At 36.5% G+C, this 14,363-nt stretch overlaps 1 protein-coding gene across 5 annotated transcripts in view; it reads left to right on the top strand.

Annotated features, from left to right (window-relative positions):
* METAP1D (methionyl aminopeptidase type 1D, mitochondrial) overlaps positions 1–14,363 on the top strand; it is a gene marked incomplete at its 5' end in the record, with an annotated part of 74,225 nt that overhangs the window by 50,083 nt on the left and 9,779 nt on the right. For 4 of the 5 annotated variants that reach the window (XR_013996230.1, XM_081095585.1, XM_081095588.1 and 1 more), the window contains 5 exons: positions 5,463–5,620; positions 7,569–7,718; positions 9,103–9,251; positions 9,825–9,867; positions 14,169–14,332. Coding sequence is in view for 4 of the 5 variants with exons in the window: in XM_081095585.1 (XP_080951711.1) it covers positions 5,463–5,620; positions 7,569–7,718; positions 9,103–9,251; positions 9,825–9,867; positions 14,169–14,332 (664 nt within the window). Of the gene's footprint in view, positions 1–5,462; positions 5,621–7,568; positions 7,812–9,102; positions 9,252–9,824; positions 9,868–14,168; positions 14,333–14,363 lie in introns of those variants that run through there. The other variant, XM_081095587.1, reaches the window with a different exon arrangement.

The following is a 14,363-nucleotide window of genomic DNA, read 5'->3' as shown; positions in this document are numbered from 1 at the left end:
TTATCTTTAAAATTGTATATAATTAACATATAACGTATTAGTTTTAGGTGTACAAAGCAGTGCTTTTATAAAGAAAGGAAATATACAGGAAACTCAAAAACCTTTTCTAGAATGATATGTAGTAGACACTGCAGTTTGGTTAACCTGGGACCGTGAATATCATTGGGTCTGGGGATTTTAATTTTGCTCACTCTGCATTTAGAAAATTTGTTAATTACTATTTATTAATTACAATAAGATAAAGTTGAGGATCTTTCCTTCTCCCTTTTTTCTTGGCCATGGTAATTGGAGGACCATTTTCTTCAAAAGGCATGTATTGACCTAACCCCATTTCTTCATTTTATTTTTGAAAACACTAGATTTTTTTTTCAAGTTTGTAATGAATAGTTAGTGGAATAAACACAGTATGGTACCTTATTATCCTATTACTTGTAACAACATTTATAAACTGTCTTTTTATGAGGTTAAAAGAAATTATTTTACTTCAAATAAAAAAGTATCTTATGAAACTGAAATTGCCGAGTACACTGCGGAACCATAATTGTCAATAAATTGGATAGATGCTTTCAGCCTGTGTTCCCAATGTGTGTCACGTGTGGATGTGCGTGCATCTGTGGGGCAGTAAGCACATAATTTGGCAGAACAGGTACATTGGCAGCACTGTTCATCCTAGAAGTGAATGTCTCAAAAGCCTCATCCACATATTCTAGTGGAGGCCTGATGACATCACCCTTTATGTTTAAGTACATAGAAAGGATTCCCCTACAATGACTGTGTACTTGTACTTGATAATACTGATAAAGATAAGCTCTCTTTTGTGTTATCAACCACATTGAACAAAATCTTCACGAGTCCTAAAATTGATCAGACTCTACATCATCCCATTACCTGGGATGTAGCATGACAATCAAATGCTGCTGAATAAAGGCATAAATGTCAGAGTTAAAGGGACCTCAAAGATTATGATGCCCAGCTCCCTCATTTTACTAAGCAGTGCTGTGTTACTTTGGCCCATTTTTCATCATGTATATCCCCATCTGATACGATCTCTTGGTTTGCTTCTTGTCTGTATCCCACCACAGAATATAAGCTCCGCAAGAGCAGGACTTTGTCACATTGTTCTCCCTGGGTCCATAGCATGGCTTATAGGAGGAGCTCAGTAAGTCGTTGTTAAATAAAAGAATAAATAGCCCTAGCCAGTTTGGCCCAGTGGATAGAGCGTCCGCCTGCAGACTGAAGGGTCCCAGGTTCGATTCTGGTCAAGGGCACATGCCCGGGTTGCGGGCTCCATCCCCAGTAGGGGGCATGCAGGAGGCAGCTGATCAATGATTCTCTCTCATCGTTGATGTTTCTATCTCTCTTCCTCTCTGAATATTTTTTTTAAAAAAAGAATAAATAAATTTAGAGGTCCACAGGTAAACATTTCAAATGGTTGAGAAGAGAAAGAAAATTAACATTTGTGGAGCACCTACCTATTAAAGATCGTTTACATATATACGGGTATGTTATCTCAGCTAGTGCTCATAACAGTGGTGAGAAAAGCAATGCTATTTCCTTATGATGATGACGAAAGAGGCTCAGAAGGTTTGGTAACTCAGACCTATCTGACTTCAAAGCTCACGCTATTTTCACTAGCACAATGTTTTTCAATTAGGTCAGTTGTAAGAATTTTCATGAAAAGTTGGCTGATCCCATGATATTTAATTTTTCATGATTAAAAAAAAAAAAAACTTTCCTCGCCCTAACTGGTTTGGCTCAGCAGATAGAGCATCAGCCTGTGGATGGAAGAGTCCCAGGTTCTATTCCAGTCAAGGGCATGTATCTTGGTTGCGGGTACATCCGCAGTAGGCAGTGTGCAGGAGGCAGCTGATCGATGTTTAACTCTCTATCCCTCTCCCTTCCTCTCTGAAAAAAATCAATAAAATATGTATTTTTTAAAAACTTTCCTCAAAATCCATTCCCTTAAAAAACATAATGTAAAGCAAAACATCTAGCTACTAGAACCCCTGCACGTTGCTAAAAGGCAGCTTGGAGTGGCAGACACAGTCTTGGACTTGGACTTTGAAGACCTGAGGCAGGGCCAGCCATTGACCCATCACCACAGGTTGAGCCTCATCTGTAAAATAATGACATCAACAGCTGCCTGCCCGTCTGACAGATGGGTTGAGATAATGTATGTTGAGCACCCAGCACTGTGCTTACTCAAAGAATGTGGCCCTTAAATGTTAACCACTGTTATTGTTACTATCTCTATCAGTGTTATCATTATTCATAGTAATCATAACACATCCATCCTTTCCTCAGAAAAGTGTGTCTTTGGTCTGACCTACCAATGCAGTTCGTGGGCCCATGGCCCTAGATTGTTCCACCCTAGTGTTTGCTTTAGCTGGGACCCAGATTTTCCATTCCATTCCACAGTCTCAGAATGCCCAACCAACTTCCCACTGAACCACGTGTTTGGTCAACAGAAGGAGCTTGTCTTAAGAGAGTGAGTGGATTAGATCAAACCATAACCACTTTCAGAAAAATAACTTAATAATAGTAGTAATTTTTAATAGTGTTATGGTGCCTTTCACACTTTCTGGGTGTTTCCATGTATGTTAGCTCATTTTTTCTTATGCGTGTAAGAGAAGTAATATACTTTGTGGGAGCAGTTTGACCTGCTTCCCCTCAGTTTTGGCACTAACTGCATGTCCCTGATTTACCTTTGTGTGCCTCACTATTTTCAGCTGTGGAATGGAGTAACAGTGTACAACTCATAGGGTTCTCGGAAGATTAATGAGCTAACATATGTTAAGTGCCTACGTTGACACATTAGTGCTCAGTATTAGAAGCTGTAGTGGAGTCTGTGTTTCCTTTCTTATTTTACTTTTTAAGTGTTCTTGAAGAAACTATCATTTATTGGACAGCTACTAAATGCGAGGTGCTTTCACATATTGTATTCCAGTTCATTCTCTCCTGAGACCCAAAAGAAGAAACTTGCTCAAGACCGCAGCTAGCAAGTGGTAGAGCTGAGATGAAACTCTAGCCCCCTGTTTTCTAATCATTTGCTTTTCCTGGGATGCCACCCTGACATCCATATACCATTTGACAGTCTTGGAATAGTGATGGAAATATTATACTTTACAAGGTTTAGAGAATATGTACATACTTCAGGCTACTTTTTTAAAAGTGACATTACTGACATTTTGTCTGGTATTTGGAATTATTTAAAATAATACCCAAAACACCTCTGTAAGTTTAATGCAACAATATTAAACTGATCTTTATGGAAGAATATAATTGAGTAAAATCTAAGACACTCAATCACTGACCATTGGGCTTTGTTTGCATCCCATGCCTTTTTCCAAATCACTTAGAGATCATGGATTTGGGGGCCAGTACTCATCTGCAATTGGTGTTTCCATTATGTTTCACAGCTGTAAGGTTGCTCTAAGCCAGTACAGTGGGGCCCTGACTTACGAGTTTAATTCGTTCCATGACAGAGCTCGTAACTCAAATTACTCGTATGTCAAATCATTAAAGTGAACGAGTGAGACACGTGATGCTGGGCTGATGTTGTGGCGTTCACTGTGACGTTCGCTGCACCAACTAGCGGTGCGTATCTGAAGCTGGCTAGTAACCCTAAATTTAGCTCGCAACTCAAAGCAAAAAATCTGCCGAGAGTCAGCTCGTATCTCGAAAAACTCGTTAGTCGGGACACTCGTAAGTCAAGGCCCCACTGTACTTCTCAAACTTGTGTGTGCATCAGAATCACGCTGAGGGCTCGTTAAAGCACAGATTGTTTCTGAATCAGTAGTTTGAGGAGGGGTCCAAGAATTTGCATCATTTTCATATGATGCTAAAACTGCTGGTCTGGGTACCACATTTTAAGAACCAGCGCTCTAGATCAGGAGTAGGCAAACTTCTGTAAAGGGCCAGATCTGTCACAGCTACTCAACTCTGCCCCTGTAGCTCAAAAACAGCCATAGACAATTGAAAGCAAATGAGGGTAGCTTTATTCCAATAAGTCTTTATTTAGGAGCACTGACATTTGAATTTCATACATTACAAAACATTATTTTTCTTTTGATTTTTGCAAGCATTTATAAACATAAAAAATCAATTTTAGGTGGGTGGGCTGTATAAAAACAGGCAGCAGGCCAGGTTTGGCCGTGGGCTATAGTTTGCCAACTCCTGATATGCAATTATGATATGTTGGGGGTTTCCAAAACTACCGTTTTAATTATAAAAATTATGCAAGTAAATTTTTTTTAAAAATCTAACAGTTTAGAAGAAAATAAAATGCTTCAAGAAGTCTTCATCCCCAGCCCCAATCATATTTCCCAGAAATAATCACTATTGATGAATAGCAATTTTCAGAAATATTCTAGGTATATTCAAACATATATAAATGTATAAGCTCTTTTTACATTAATGGGCAGTTTATACATACAAGGTGGGGTAAAAGTAGGTTCACAGTTGTGAGTACGCCAAGCAGAGTTTACCTTGTATTATTATTTACTAATTATTATATTATTTTCCACATGAACAACTGTAAACCTATTTTTGCCCCACCCTGTATTGTTCAGTATTTGCTATTTTCCTAGCAATGTACTGTAACCTCTTTCCATATCAATACTTAGAGATGATTTAGCTTATTCTCTTCAATAGATCCATAGTTGTGTAGATATACCATAATATATTTAACCAGTCCCCTACTGATGGACATTTGAGTTATTTCCCATTTTTCCTACCACAAACAATGCTGCAGTAGGGTTCATCTTCATGTATCCATCATTGTATAATATCTGCAAGGTAAAGTCTTAGGAGGGTGAATTGCTGAGTCAAAAGATGTGTGCATTTAAAATGTTGATAGATATTTCAAAATTCCTGTTGTGGGTAATTTAGGACCTATATTCATCTTTTTTCAGGGTTACACCCTATATTTTTGCTATCTAGTCTTTATTTGACTTGAACATTCATCACAATGAATTTCAGTATGATGCCTCATTGCACATGAACTTAACACAGAGTAGTAATGAGATCGAGGGCAAAAAGTGCAGCTGGCAATTTGTCCGTGATTTTTCACGGCTTTAAAGAATGAAAAGCCACCCAAACAGTGCCCCGAGTTTCAGGTCATCCAGGACATTGCTGCGTAAGGTACCACAGCAGAAATGGTTCTTTTTACAGACCTGGTGCTCAGCAGATGTTTCTATATGTTTATTTCCCACTAGAGTGGAGTTTTCCATTGTCAAACATTTATGTAAACATAGTATTAGCTAATAAATATGCTGTGCTACTATTTTATTAGAACTGAGAATGCCACTGCTTTTCTTTCTATTTGGGGCTTTTCCTCTTTGAGTCAGTAAAGGATTAGAATAATGATTTAATAGGCAACAACACAACATCTTAAAATGTAGCACTATGTTAGGTGGTTTTTGTTTTTTTTTTACTTAAAACATGTCTCTTTCTGCTCTTAGGTTGTCATAGAATCTTCTCTTCACCACTCAGTCATATCTACTTACACAAGCAGTCAAGCAGTCAACAAAGAAGAAATTTCTTTTTCCGGAGACAAAGAGATATTTCACACAGTATAGTTTTGCCTGCTGCAGTTTCTTCAGCTCACCCAGTCCCTAAGGTACTGTATCGCCTATTATCTGCTGCTTTTTCCAGCCAAGATAAAGGTTAGCTGCAGAAGCAATCAAATGTTTTTGCACCTTTGATTTCTAAGCTATTTGAATCATAATTTTTAAACTGGGTTTGTGATTTTAAATTGTCATTTGAGAAGTTTTAACATCCTGTCGTTCTATGATGTTAATTTTTTTAGATAAAGAGCTGAGCTTACAATTGCTTATCATGTTTAGAATTAAAATTTCTATCATATAATTTTCTATATTAAATTTTTAACATGAAGATAAAACTCCATGTATGTAGTTTTTTTGAGAAAAAAATTGACTATAACACTGGGAGCATTCAAGAGAGATTACTTGAAACTAATACACTAGATCTTTTTTCCTAAAGTCTGCTCTTTTGCACTTAATGTTATTAATGCTGCTGTCTTTGAATCTCCTTTACAGTAAATTAAACACCTTGTCTTAGCATTCTTGACTTTTTTTCTAGAGATTACAATTTTATGGAAAGGCAATCTATCCTTTTTTGTTAATGCAATATAAAAGAGGTGTGCGGGTTATTTAGGAAGAACCAGAATAGCTGAAAGAAATTCAGATTTGTGACAAAAATCACCTGCTTTCCCCTTTATACATTTTTTTACACTGAACCCACATTAAGTATGTTATACTTCCTGAAGGTGAGTGACCTAGTTTTGTGGCAAGGGCTGACAAGACAGGCCACCAGAGCCCAAAGTAGGTTCCTGGTATTTTCTTAGTTAGAAAAGAAAAAAAAAATCTCTGGAGAGGGGAATGTATTGTTTTAGAATTTCAGGGATAGTCCAATAGCTCTTCTGCCTGTAGTTGTAACCTGGCCCGATCACAAAGCAGAGACAAGCGCACAGAGTCTGTGGGGGAGACTGGGAGCTTTTGTGGGCACTGGTGGGAAAGCTGTTGGCGAGAGATGCTCCTCCAGAGCTCAGCCGTGGCAACCTGAGCAGTGGCATTACCCGAGTCAGAAAGGACCGTCTGACACGAGAAAGGTGAAGGTCCTTCAATCCTGCCTGTTGCCCTTCCAGAGTTGCTGTGATGTCAATTGAATAGTGTTCTCTCTCTCAGCTCCCTGTCCCTATCTCCTGTGTAGCCTGACTGGGTACTGTCAACAATATTGATGTAGCAGTTTCCATAAGTAGCGTGTAAAGATCTGTGCAAAACTTTGAGACTGAGAGAAGCTCTGTGTGTGAGACAGTGTCTTTTCTGCATACTGCCCATGGAGTTAAGAAAGTGATGGAGAATGTTCCATCAGGGTAATCCGAGTCGAATGTTTTGAGTTTGGGGGGATACTTTGTTGTTTTTTGACACATGATAGAAGCACTCTGTGTATTTTAATGTACTTAAAAAGAAAGAGAAAGGGGGGAAAAGCTGTTTTATTTTATTCTCTAGTCCCTTATTAGTTTGTGTACAGTTGTGAGGTGTAAGAAAAGTGTATATGTAATAGGCTTCAGTGGCCTTGACAGTCAGTCTTTTACATAAATTCATTAAGAGAAGGTGTTGTGAGCTATCCTTTGCATAAATTTTATCTTTGTGTTAAGAAGATGAAAGTGCTCTTAATTAGCCATTTGACAATTTGGAAGCTTGGTGCTATTTTTTCATCAATGACAGTGTGCTTCTCACGGGGTTGGGAGAAGGCAGAAAAGAAACTACTGTTTGTTTTGACCAGAAGTCTACTTCAGTCCAGTTTGACTCAAAGCACAGTAAGGTTAATAGACCATCCAGAGACAGCACTAACAGGCAATGTTAAGTTCAAAAGGGCAGGGGAAGGAACCGGGGGCAGCCTGGAGGGTCTGTTGTGCTGGCTTTGGAGGTCGGTGCTCCGGCAGGAAGGGCAGAGCTCCATGAAGTAGGAGGCTGTGTCCGAAAAAATGATCCCATTGTCGTGCACTGGGTTCTGATCTTCGTTTTCAATCCTTTTTCCTCAAGCACATAAAGAAGCCAGACTATGTGACGACAGGCATTGTACCCGACTGGGGAGACAGCATAGAAGTTAAGAATGAAGATCAGATTCAAGGGCTTCGTCAGGCCTGTCAGCTGGCCCGTCATGTCCTCCTCCTGGCTGGGAAGAGTTTAAAGGTGGCGTCTCACCAAACTTCAGAAGGACTTACATGAGGGGCAACAAACCCTCTTATTTTTCCTCTTTCCCTTTAACTCTTCTTTTGTACACATGTAATTTGTTAATAATTAAGTAAAGCCTTGGGATGGGGGAAGGGGATTGTATTGTTTTATGTGTGTATTCAAGAGATTGTTTAAAATCCAGACTCAGTTTTAAATAGAATTCTGGAGATGCTCTGGGCTCAATCAGCCTATGCAAGTTGATCAATGGCAGCCGGCTCTGACTTTTGCCCCCGTCCTCCTGCCTGTAGTTCCTGCTTTCATTCCCCACGTTATTTCCGTGTGCCTGAGGAGTTGCTTGCCTCAGTCTTTGTCTATTATTTTCCTGCATTAGCTCTGCAAAGAAAGATCAGACCAGATACACAAAGCTATGGGTAATAGAGCAATGTAATTGTTACACCCGTCTTACTACAAGATTTAGTCCTTTCAGCATAATCAGAAACACTCTGCTGTATACGGATCATAAACAAAAATATGGGCCTGTAGTTTCAAAAAGGTGGGCAGAGTTTAGGAAGTGAATGAAACTCAACGATGAAATCACTTAAGGTACCATCTGGGCCGTTCTCTTGTTATAGCAACGTAACCAAACATAATGTGAATATAAAATAGCACAGAAAATTATTGAAGAAATAGTTCATTTTTAATAAAAGATTTTGTTTTAGAATTTTATTCATGATTTATGTGTTTAAGATAGACTTCATGTGCTCACAAAACTAGATTATAGTTTTTCTTTTATGTGTGGATTCAAGAGAAAAAATATTTTTAGAAAACATTGACTTATTTAGGTATGAAAGAAATCAAAATCAGTGAAAATGAAATCCATAAAATATATATCAGACTCAGTTTTTTACATGATGATTCATAATTTCTATGCCATTGCTGCAAAACCCATGTAATGTTCCTCTGAGATATGGGATGACCTAATTTTCAAGCTTTGTCATCTAAACTGATGAGCCATTTGAGTATTTATTTATATGTTTCTGTTAACCCAGGTTACTAACCATTGAGGAAGAGGAAGGAATCACCTAAGGACATATTTTTTAAATGTTCAATCTAAAAAGGAATCATATCATTTAATGACTCACAAATTATCTGAAGGATCTTAAGAGTTTTAAAATTTCCATTTCCTAATAGTCCGTAGCACCATCATATACTTAAATGATTGTCAAAAAGGCACAATTTAGGATTTTAATGTTAATCATAATTAATTAACATTTTGTATTACAAGTTTATCACAGTAGATTTATATACTCTTGCTTGGAAGTGCTATAGCTAAAAGCATAGTCAATAAATACAGGAAATGTCTTTAGCTGTCATTGCACAATTTCTTTATTTAATATTTTAGGTTGACATGACAACTGAAGAGATAGATGCTCTTGTTCATCAGGAAATCATCAGTCATGATGCCTATCCCTCACCTCTAGGCTATGGAGGCTTTCCAAAATCTGTTTGTACCTCTGTAAACAACGTGCTATGTCATGGTATTCCTGACAGGTATTCATTGCTTAATAACATATTGTTCCTTTGGAAACTAAAACATGAAACTAAGATCTATAACATATGGTGAAAGACACTATTGTTTAATTGAAACCCACCTGCAAACTTTTGAAGCTGATTATGTTAAAACAAAGATTTGAAGTATTTTGCCTCTAAGTGCACATGCTACCCCCATTTAATGTTTGTTAAAGCAGTCTGTAATCCAAAAAAATAGTTTTTTCTTTAATGTCCTTAGATTTTAACCATATAAATGGTAAAAATCCAATTGTAGGTAAATATTAGTTATCAACTGTTTTGGCTTTTTGCAAAATTAAGGTAACTAATAAGTACATTTTTTTAAAGACTAGTAGACTTTTATAAATAGCAATATGTTCATGCTATATATTTCTTGTAAACTTTGATGTGACTAACATAAGTTAAAGATTAGATATAGTTATTCCATTTATTCCTCTTTTACTCCAAATTATCATTGCAACTCATTGGGTTTGTGATAATAGTCATTAGGTATTTATTTTTATATCCCTTTTATTGAGATCTGCCTATCACCATTTTTTCCTGTTTATGTTTCAGTCGACCTCTTCAGGATGGAGATATTATCAACATTGATGTCACGGTGAGTAAATCATGTAAAAAATAGTCTTTGGTTCAGTTCAGAACTGCTGGCAGCAACGGGAAGAGGAGTGGATTGAAAAGGTGGAAGTGCTGTTTACTTCTAGACCCAGACACAAGCAGCTGGTTTCCTTTTTTGTTTTTAACTCTGTTTATTCCGAGTAAACCCAGGCCTGACTTGAATTTAGGGATGGAATCAGATGCACTGAGATCAATGTTGGCCTAAGTGAAATGTCAACCCAATCCTGCTATGTGTCATGTTTTTGAGAAGGTGTAATTGTTATTGATCCACTGTGTAGTTAATGCAGAGCACCGCCGCACTGGGCAGCTGCTGAAGCTAGATATGTATGAGATGAGCTAACACGAAGAAAGCCAGCATTTTTCCTTCACTCTGCCAAGATTGATCTTCCTCTTCCTGCTGATTTTGAGTGGGGCCTGTCATTATCTTACTCTGTCATTAGAGGCTACGTTGGCCTGTGTGTGTCAGTCTATTTGGACAGCAACTCTTTTGCTAGCGGTGTTCTTAGATTTATTAAAATCCCTGAAGGTAGCACCATGTTCCATTTCTGGTATAGAGAGCCTTGAACTCAAAGCATACCAGCAGAATGGTTTTCTCTCTAAACTTAAGTTTTCATCAAATGGTTAACAGCTTTTCTTTTAAATAACAACCCAAAATAATTTAGCCTAGGAACTTCAAATGTATAAGCTCTAAACCTTTTCTAATATTCTTAGCCCTTGACTATTTTCAGATGTGGCGTATTTGTGCTTTGGCAGTTCATCTTGCTAAAAAGTTTGGTAATGATACCTTTGGATTATGTAGATTATAAATAAATTCTATACATCTGATGATTAATAAATAAATTTTAAATAACTATCATTTAAACACCTGATGAGAACTAGTTGAGGTAGATAGTATTCAAGGGTTACAGTTTCTATTAATGAAGAAATATTTTTCTGCTTGAATTTTTTATTGAATTTATTGAGGTTACATTGGTTAATAAAATTATATAGGTTTCAAGCATACAATTCTATAATACATCATCTGTATTTTTTTTCCTAAAATATGTTTTTATTGATATTTAGAGAGAGAGGAAGGGAGACAGAGATAGAAACATTGATGAGAGAGAAACATCCATCAGTTGCCTCCTCCATGTCCCTTACTGGGGATTGAGCCTGAAACCTAGGCATGTACCCTGACCAGGCATCTAACCAGTGACTTCTTTGTGTATAGATGGACGCTCAACCACTGAGCCACACCCACTGGGTCATAATCTGTATATTGTATTGTATGTTCACCACCCAAAGTTAAGTCTCCTTCCATCACCAATTATCTCCCTTTCCCTCTTTACCTCTCCCATCCCCTTTTCCCTCTGTAATCACCATACTGTTGTCTGTGTCTATGAGTTTGTTGTTGTTGTTGTTGTTGTTGTTGTTGTTGTTTCAGTTAATCCCTTCACCTATTTCACCCAGGCTCCCAAGTCCCCTTCCTCCCTGACAGCTGTCAGTCTGTTCCCTGTACCTATGAGTCTATTTCTGTTTTATTTGTTTACTTGTTCATTAGATTCCACATATAAGTGAGATCATATGATATTTGTCTTTCTCTGACTGGCTTATTTCACTTAGCATAATACTCTTCAGGTCCGTCTATGCTGTCACAAAAGGCAAGATTTCCTTCTTTTTTACGACCAGGTAGCATTCCATTGTATAAATGTACCACAGCTTTTTATCCACTCATCTACTGATAGGCATTTGGGCTGCCTCAAGATCTTGGCTATTATAAATAGTGCTTCAGTGAACATAAGGGTACAGAGGAAATGTTTTTAATAATAGTTACTCTATATCCAGGTCATAAAACCTAGGTAGGAGTGGGAATGAGGTGGAAATTGGCATCCAGTAGTTGAGTTCAGTCAGATTTTTAATTGTTCAAATTAATTAATCTTTTTTTCTTCATATCAGTTTGTGTGACAGTATAGCCAAAGGTTCTTTTATTGCTAATACTCTTTCCTATCTTTGTGTCCTACTTAGAATACTTGAACATTTGCTCTATTCATATTCTGTTGGTATCTTTCAAACTCAGAATCATGTAGAAGGAGGTATTTTACGAAGTGTACCTGAAATAAAGTATTTTTCATGATACACTTTTCTTTTGGATTGTACCTGATTTGGGGGTTTTACATTTATTTTCTCACCTAATCACCCCCTAATAAAATATTGCTGCTTTCAGTGAAATCAAGCATACTCTTCCCTGCTGCTTTCAATGTGTTCAAGGAGAATATTCCATGCCTTTTCTACGTTTCCTGAAGACTTTTCATACATACTTCCATTTTTAACATTCAATAATTTCATAATTGCAAAATTCATAAAGCAAAGTGAAATATTTTCAATGTTTAGAAATGTGAAGGAGTCAAGGAAATATTTAGGTTAGTATCTGAACAAATTATATATTTTTTGAAATATTTTATTAAGTGAAAGATTCCATTATTAGATTTCATATTATATTAGAAAATACTCATTGCATGTTATAATTGTTTATATCTAGTATATATCACAAGAAAATAGATTTATTTTTCCCTTGAAAGTTGAATGTTTAAAAATAGACTATGCAGTGCCCATAGTAGTTGCTCAATAAATATTTGTTAAATAAATGAAGTACAAAACAAGAATAGTTTGTGGGTATAAACAGTAATTATAGTAATTATAGATAACCTGTCACAGACTTTCAAAAGTATTGTTATTGCCATATATATATTGACTCTTTCAAGGAGTCATTTTGAAAGCTAGCAAAAGTAATATGAAAAGGCAAATAAATATTTTTTAAATACACTTTTACTTAAATAGCAGTTATGCAAACATTCAGAGCTACAAAGTTTTTAAATAATTACTCTTTTATTAGTAAATGTTATATACTTGTATATAAAATTAAAACTTGTACTTTCTTGGCTTACAAATGGGAATAATTGTATAGAACACTGTTCTATTGCAAAGTATTTAACATACTTTTATACAGTAGAAAAAACACAGGATTAAAGGCAATAATTCATCATATTAATGTGGATCCACCTCTGTATTCTGCCACTAACCTTAGACAAGTTACTTGTTTACCTCAGTTTACTGACTTTTAAAATGAAGGCATAATAAAGACTTTTCCTGTTTCCCTCACAGTGGTGGGAGAGTATTTTTTAAATGCAGAATTGTACACAGAGTTATGTTATTAATTCAGTATTAAACAGACAGAAAGCTCAGATAAACATTTTTATAACAGTTTCTGCATTCTACTTTTACTTGAGAAAGAGAAATGTGAAAAATAATTGCATAGGAAAAATTTATGCAAAATAGCACATTTCATGCTACACAATGGATCAATATTCTAGTAATCTTCTCAGCCTTTTATATTTATTGTAGTGTTCAGTAATTATTGATTTTTATAATGAATCTGTTATCTTTCAAGATCATATAGGGACTGCTGAATCATTGAATACTGATAAAATTAATTTTAAAATAATTTTATTCTTACTACTGTTTTCTTATATTCTAAGTCAGGGGTCCTCAAACTACAGCCCGCGGGCCACATGCGGCCCGCCGAAAACATTTGTTTTTTTACTTCAAAATAAGATATATGCCGTGCGCATAGGAATTTGTTCATAGTTTTTTTTTAAACTATAGTCCGGCCCTCCAGCGGTCTGAGGGACAGTGAACTGGCCCCCTGTTTAAAAAGTCTGAGGACCCCTGATCTAAGTCTTTAAATATTGATGTGTAGCGTTTTCTGCTATCTGGAACATTGAATTAGGATTTCACTTCCAGGCAAGATTTTGCATTCCTATATTGAGCCACTGTCTATATAATATTGACATGTCTGTCTTATTTCTTGTCATTATCTATGACTTCCAAGCATAGAAGTAGTAAATAAAAGATTGGATATCTTCATGACATTGAAGAAACTTTTCACTATGTTAAATATTGCTGGGTTCAACCTATTGTAATAATTGTGGGTCAATGTCTTTGGGCACTAAGTTTTGCATATATAGTTTTGTCTTTTCAAAAATAAAGTGAAGAATCAACATGCTGCTATAGCATTGCCAATCAGAATGCTGAAATAGCCACACTAGTAGTCACTTATTTATTCTAAATTGTGTAATGTTATTGCATGGCTTCATCTGTTAAATTTCTGTAAAATCTCAGCATATCTATCTCTTTTTTTGTAGGTGAACTTAAGAGTAATTCTGGAAGGCTAAAACAAATGAATCCAATATATACTTTAGAAGAGTAGATTTTTAAACAAGTTATTAAATTTCTGCCTATGTTTAGGTCTATTACAACGGCTACCATGGAGACACCTCTGAAACGTTCTTGGTGGGCAATGTGGATGAATGTGGTAGAAAGTTAGTGGCGGTTGCCAGGAGGTGTAGAGATGAAGCCATTGCAGCTTGCAGAGCAGGGGCTCCCTTCTCAGTAATTGGAAACACAATCAGGTAAGCCTGACACTGACAAGTAAAGGGAGGG

The sequence above is a fragment of the Myotis nattereri genome (genome assembly GCF_964212035.1).
Source record: "Myotis nattereri genome assembly, chromosome: 7".
Classification (NCBI taxonomy): Eukaryota; Metazoa; Chordata; class Mammalia; order Chiroptera; family Vespertilionidae; genus Myotis; species Myotis nattereri.
Note: the sequence above shows the minus strand (reverse complement) of the source record. Positions and strands in the feature narration are given on the sequence as shown.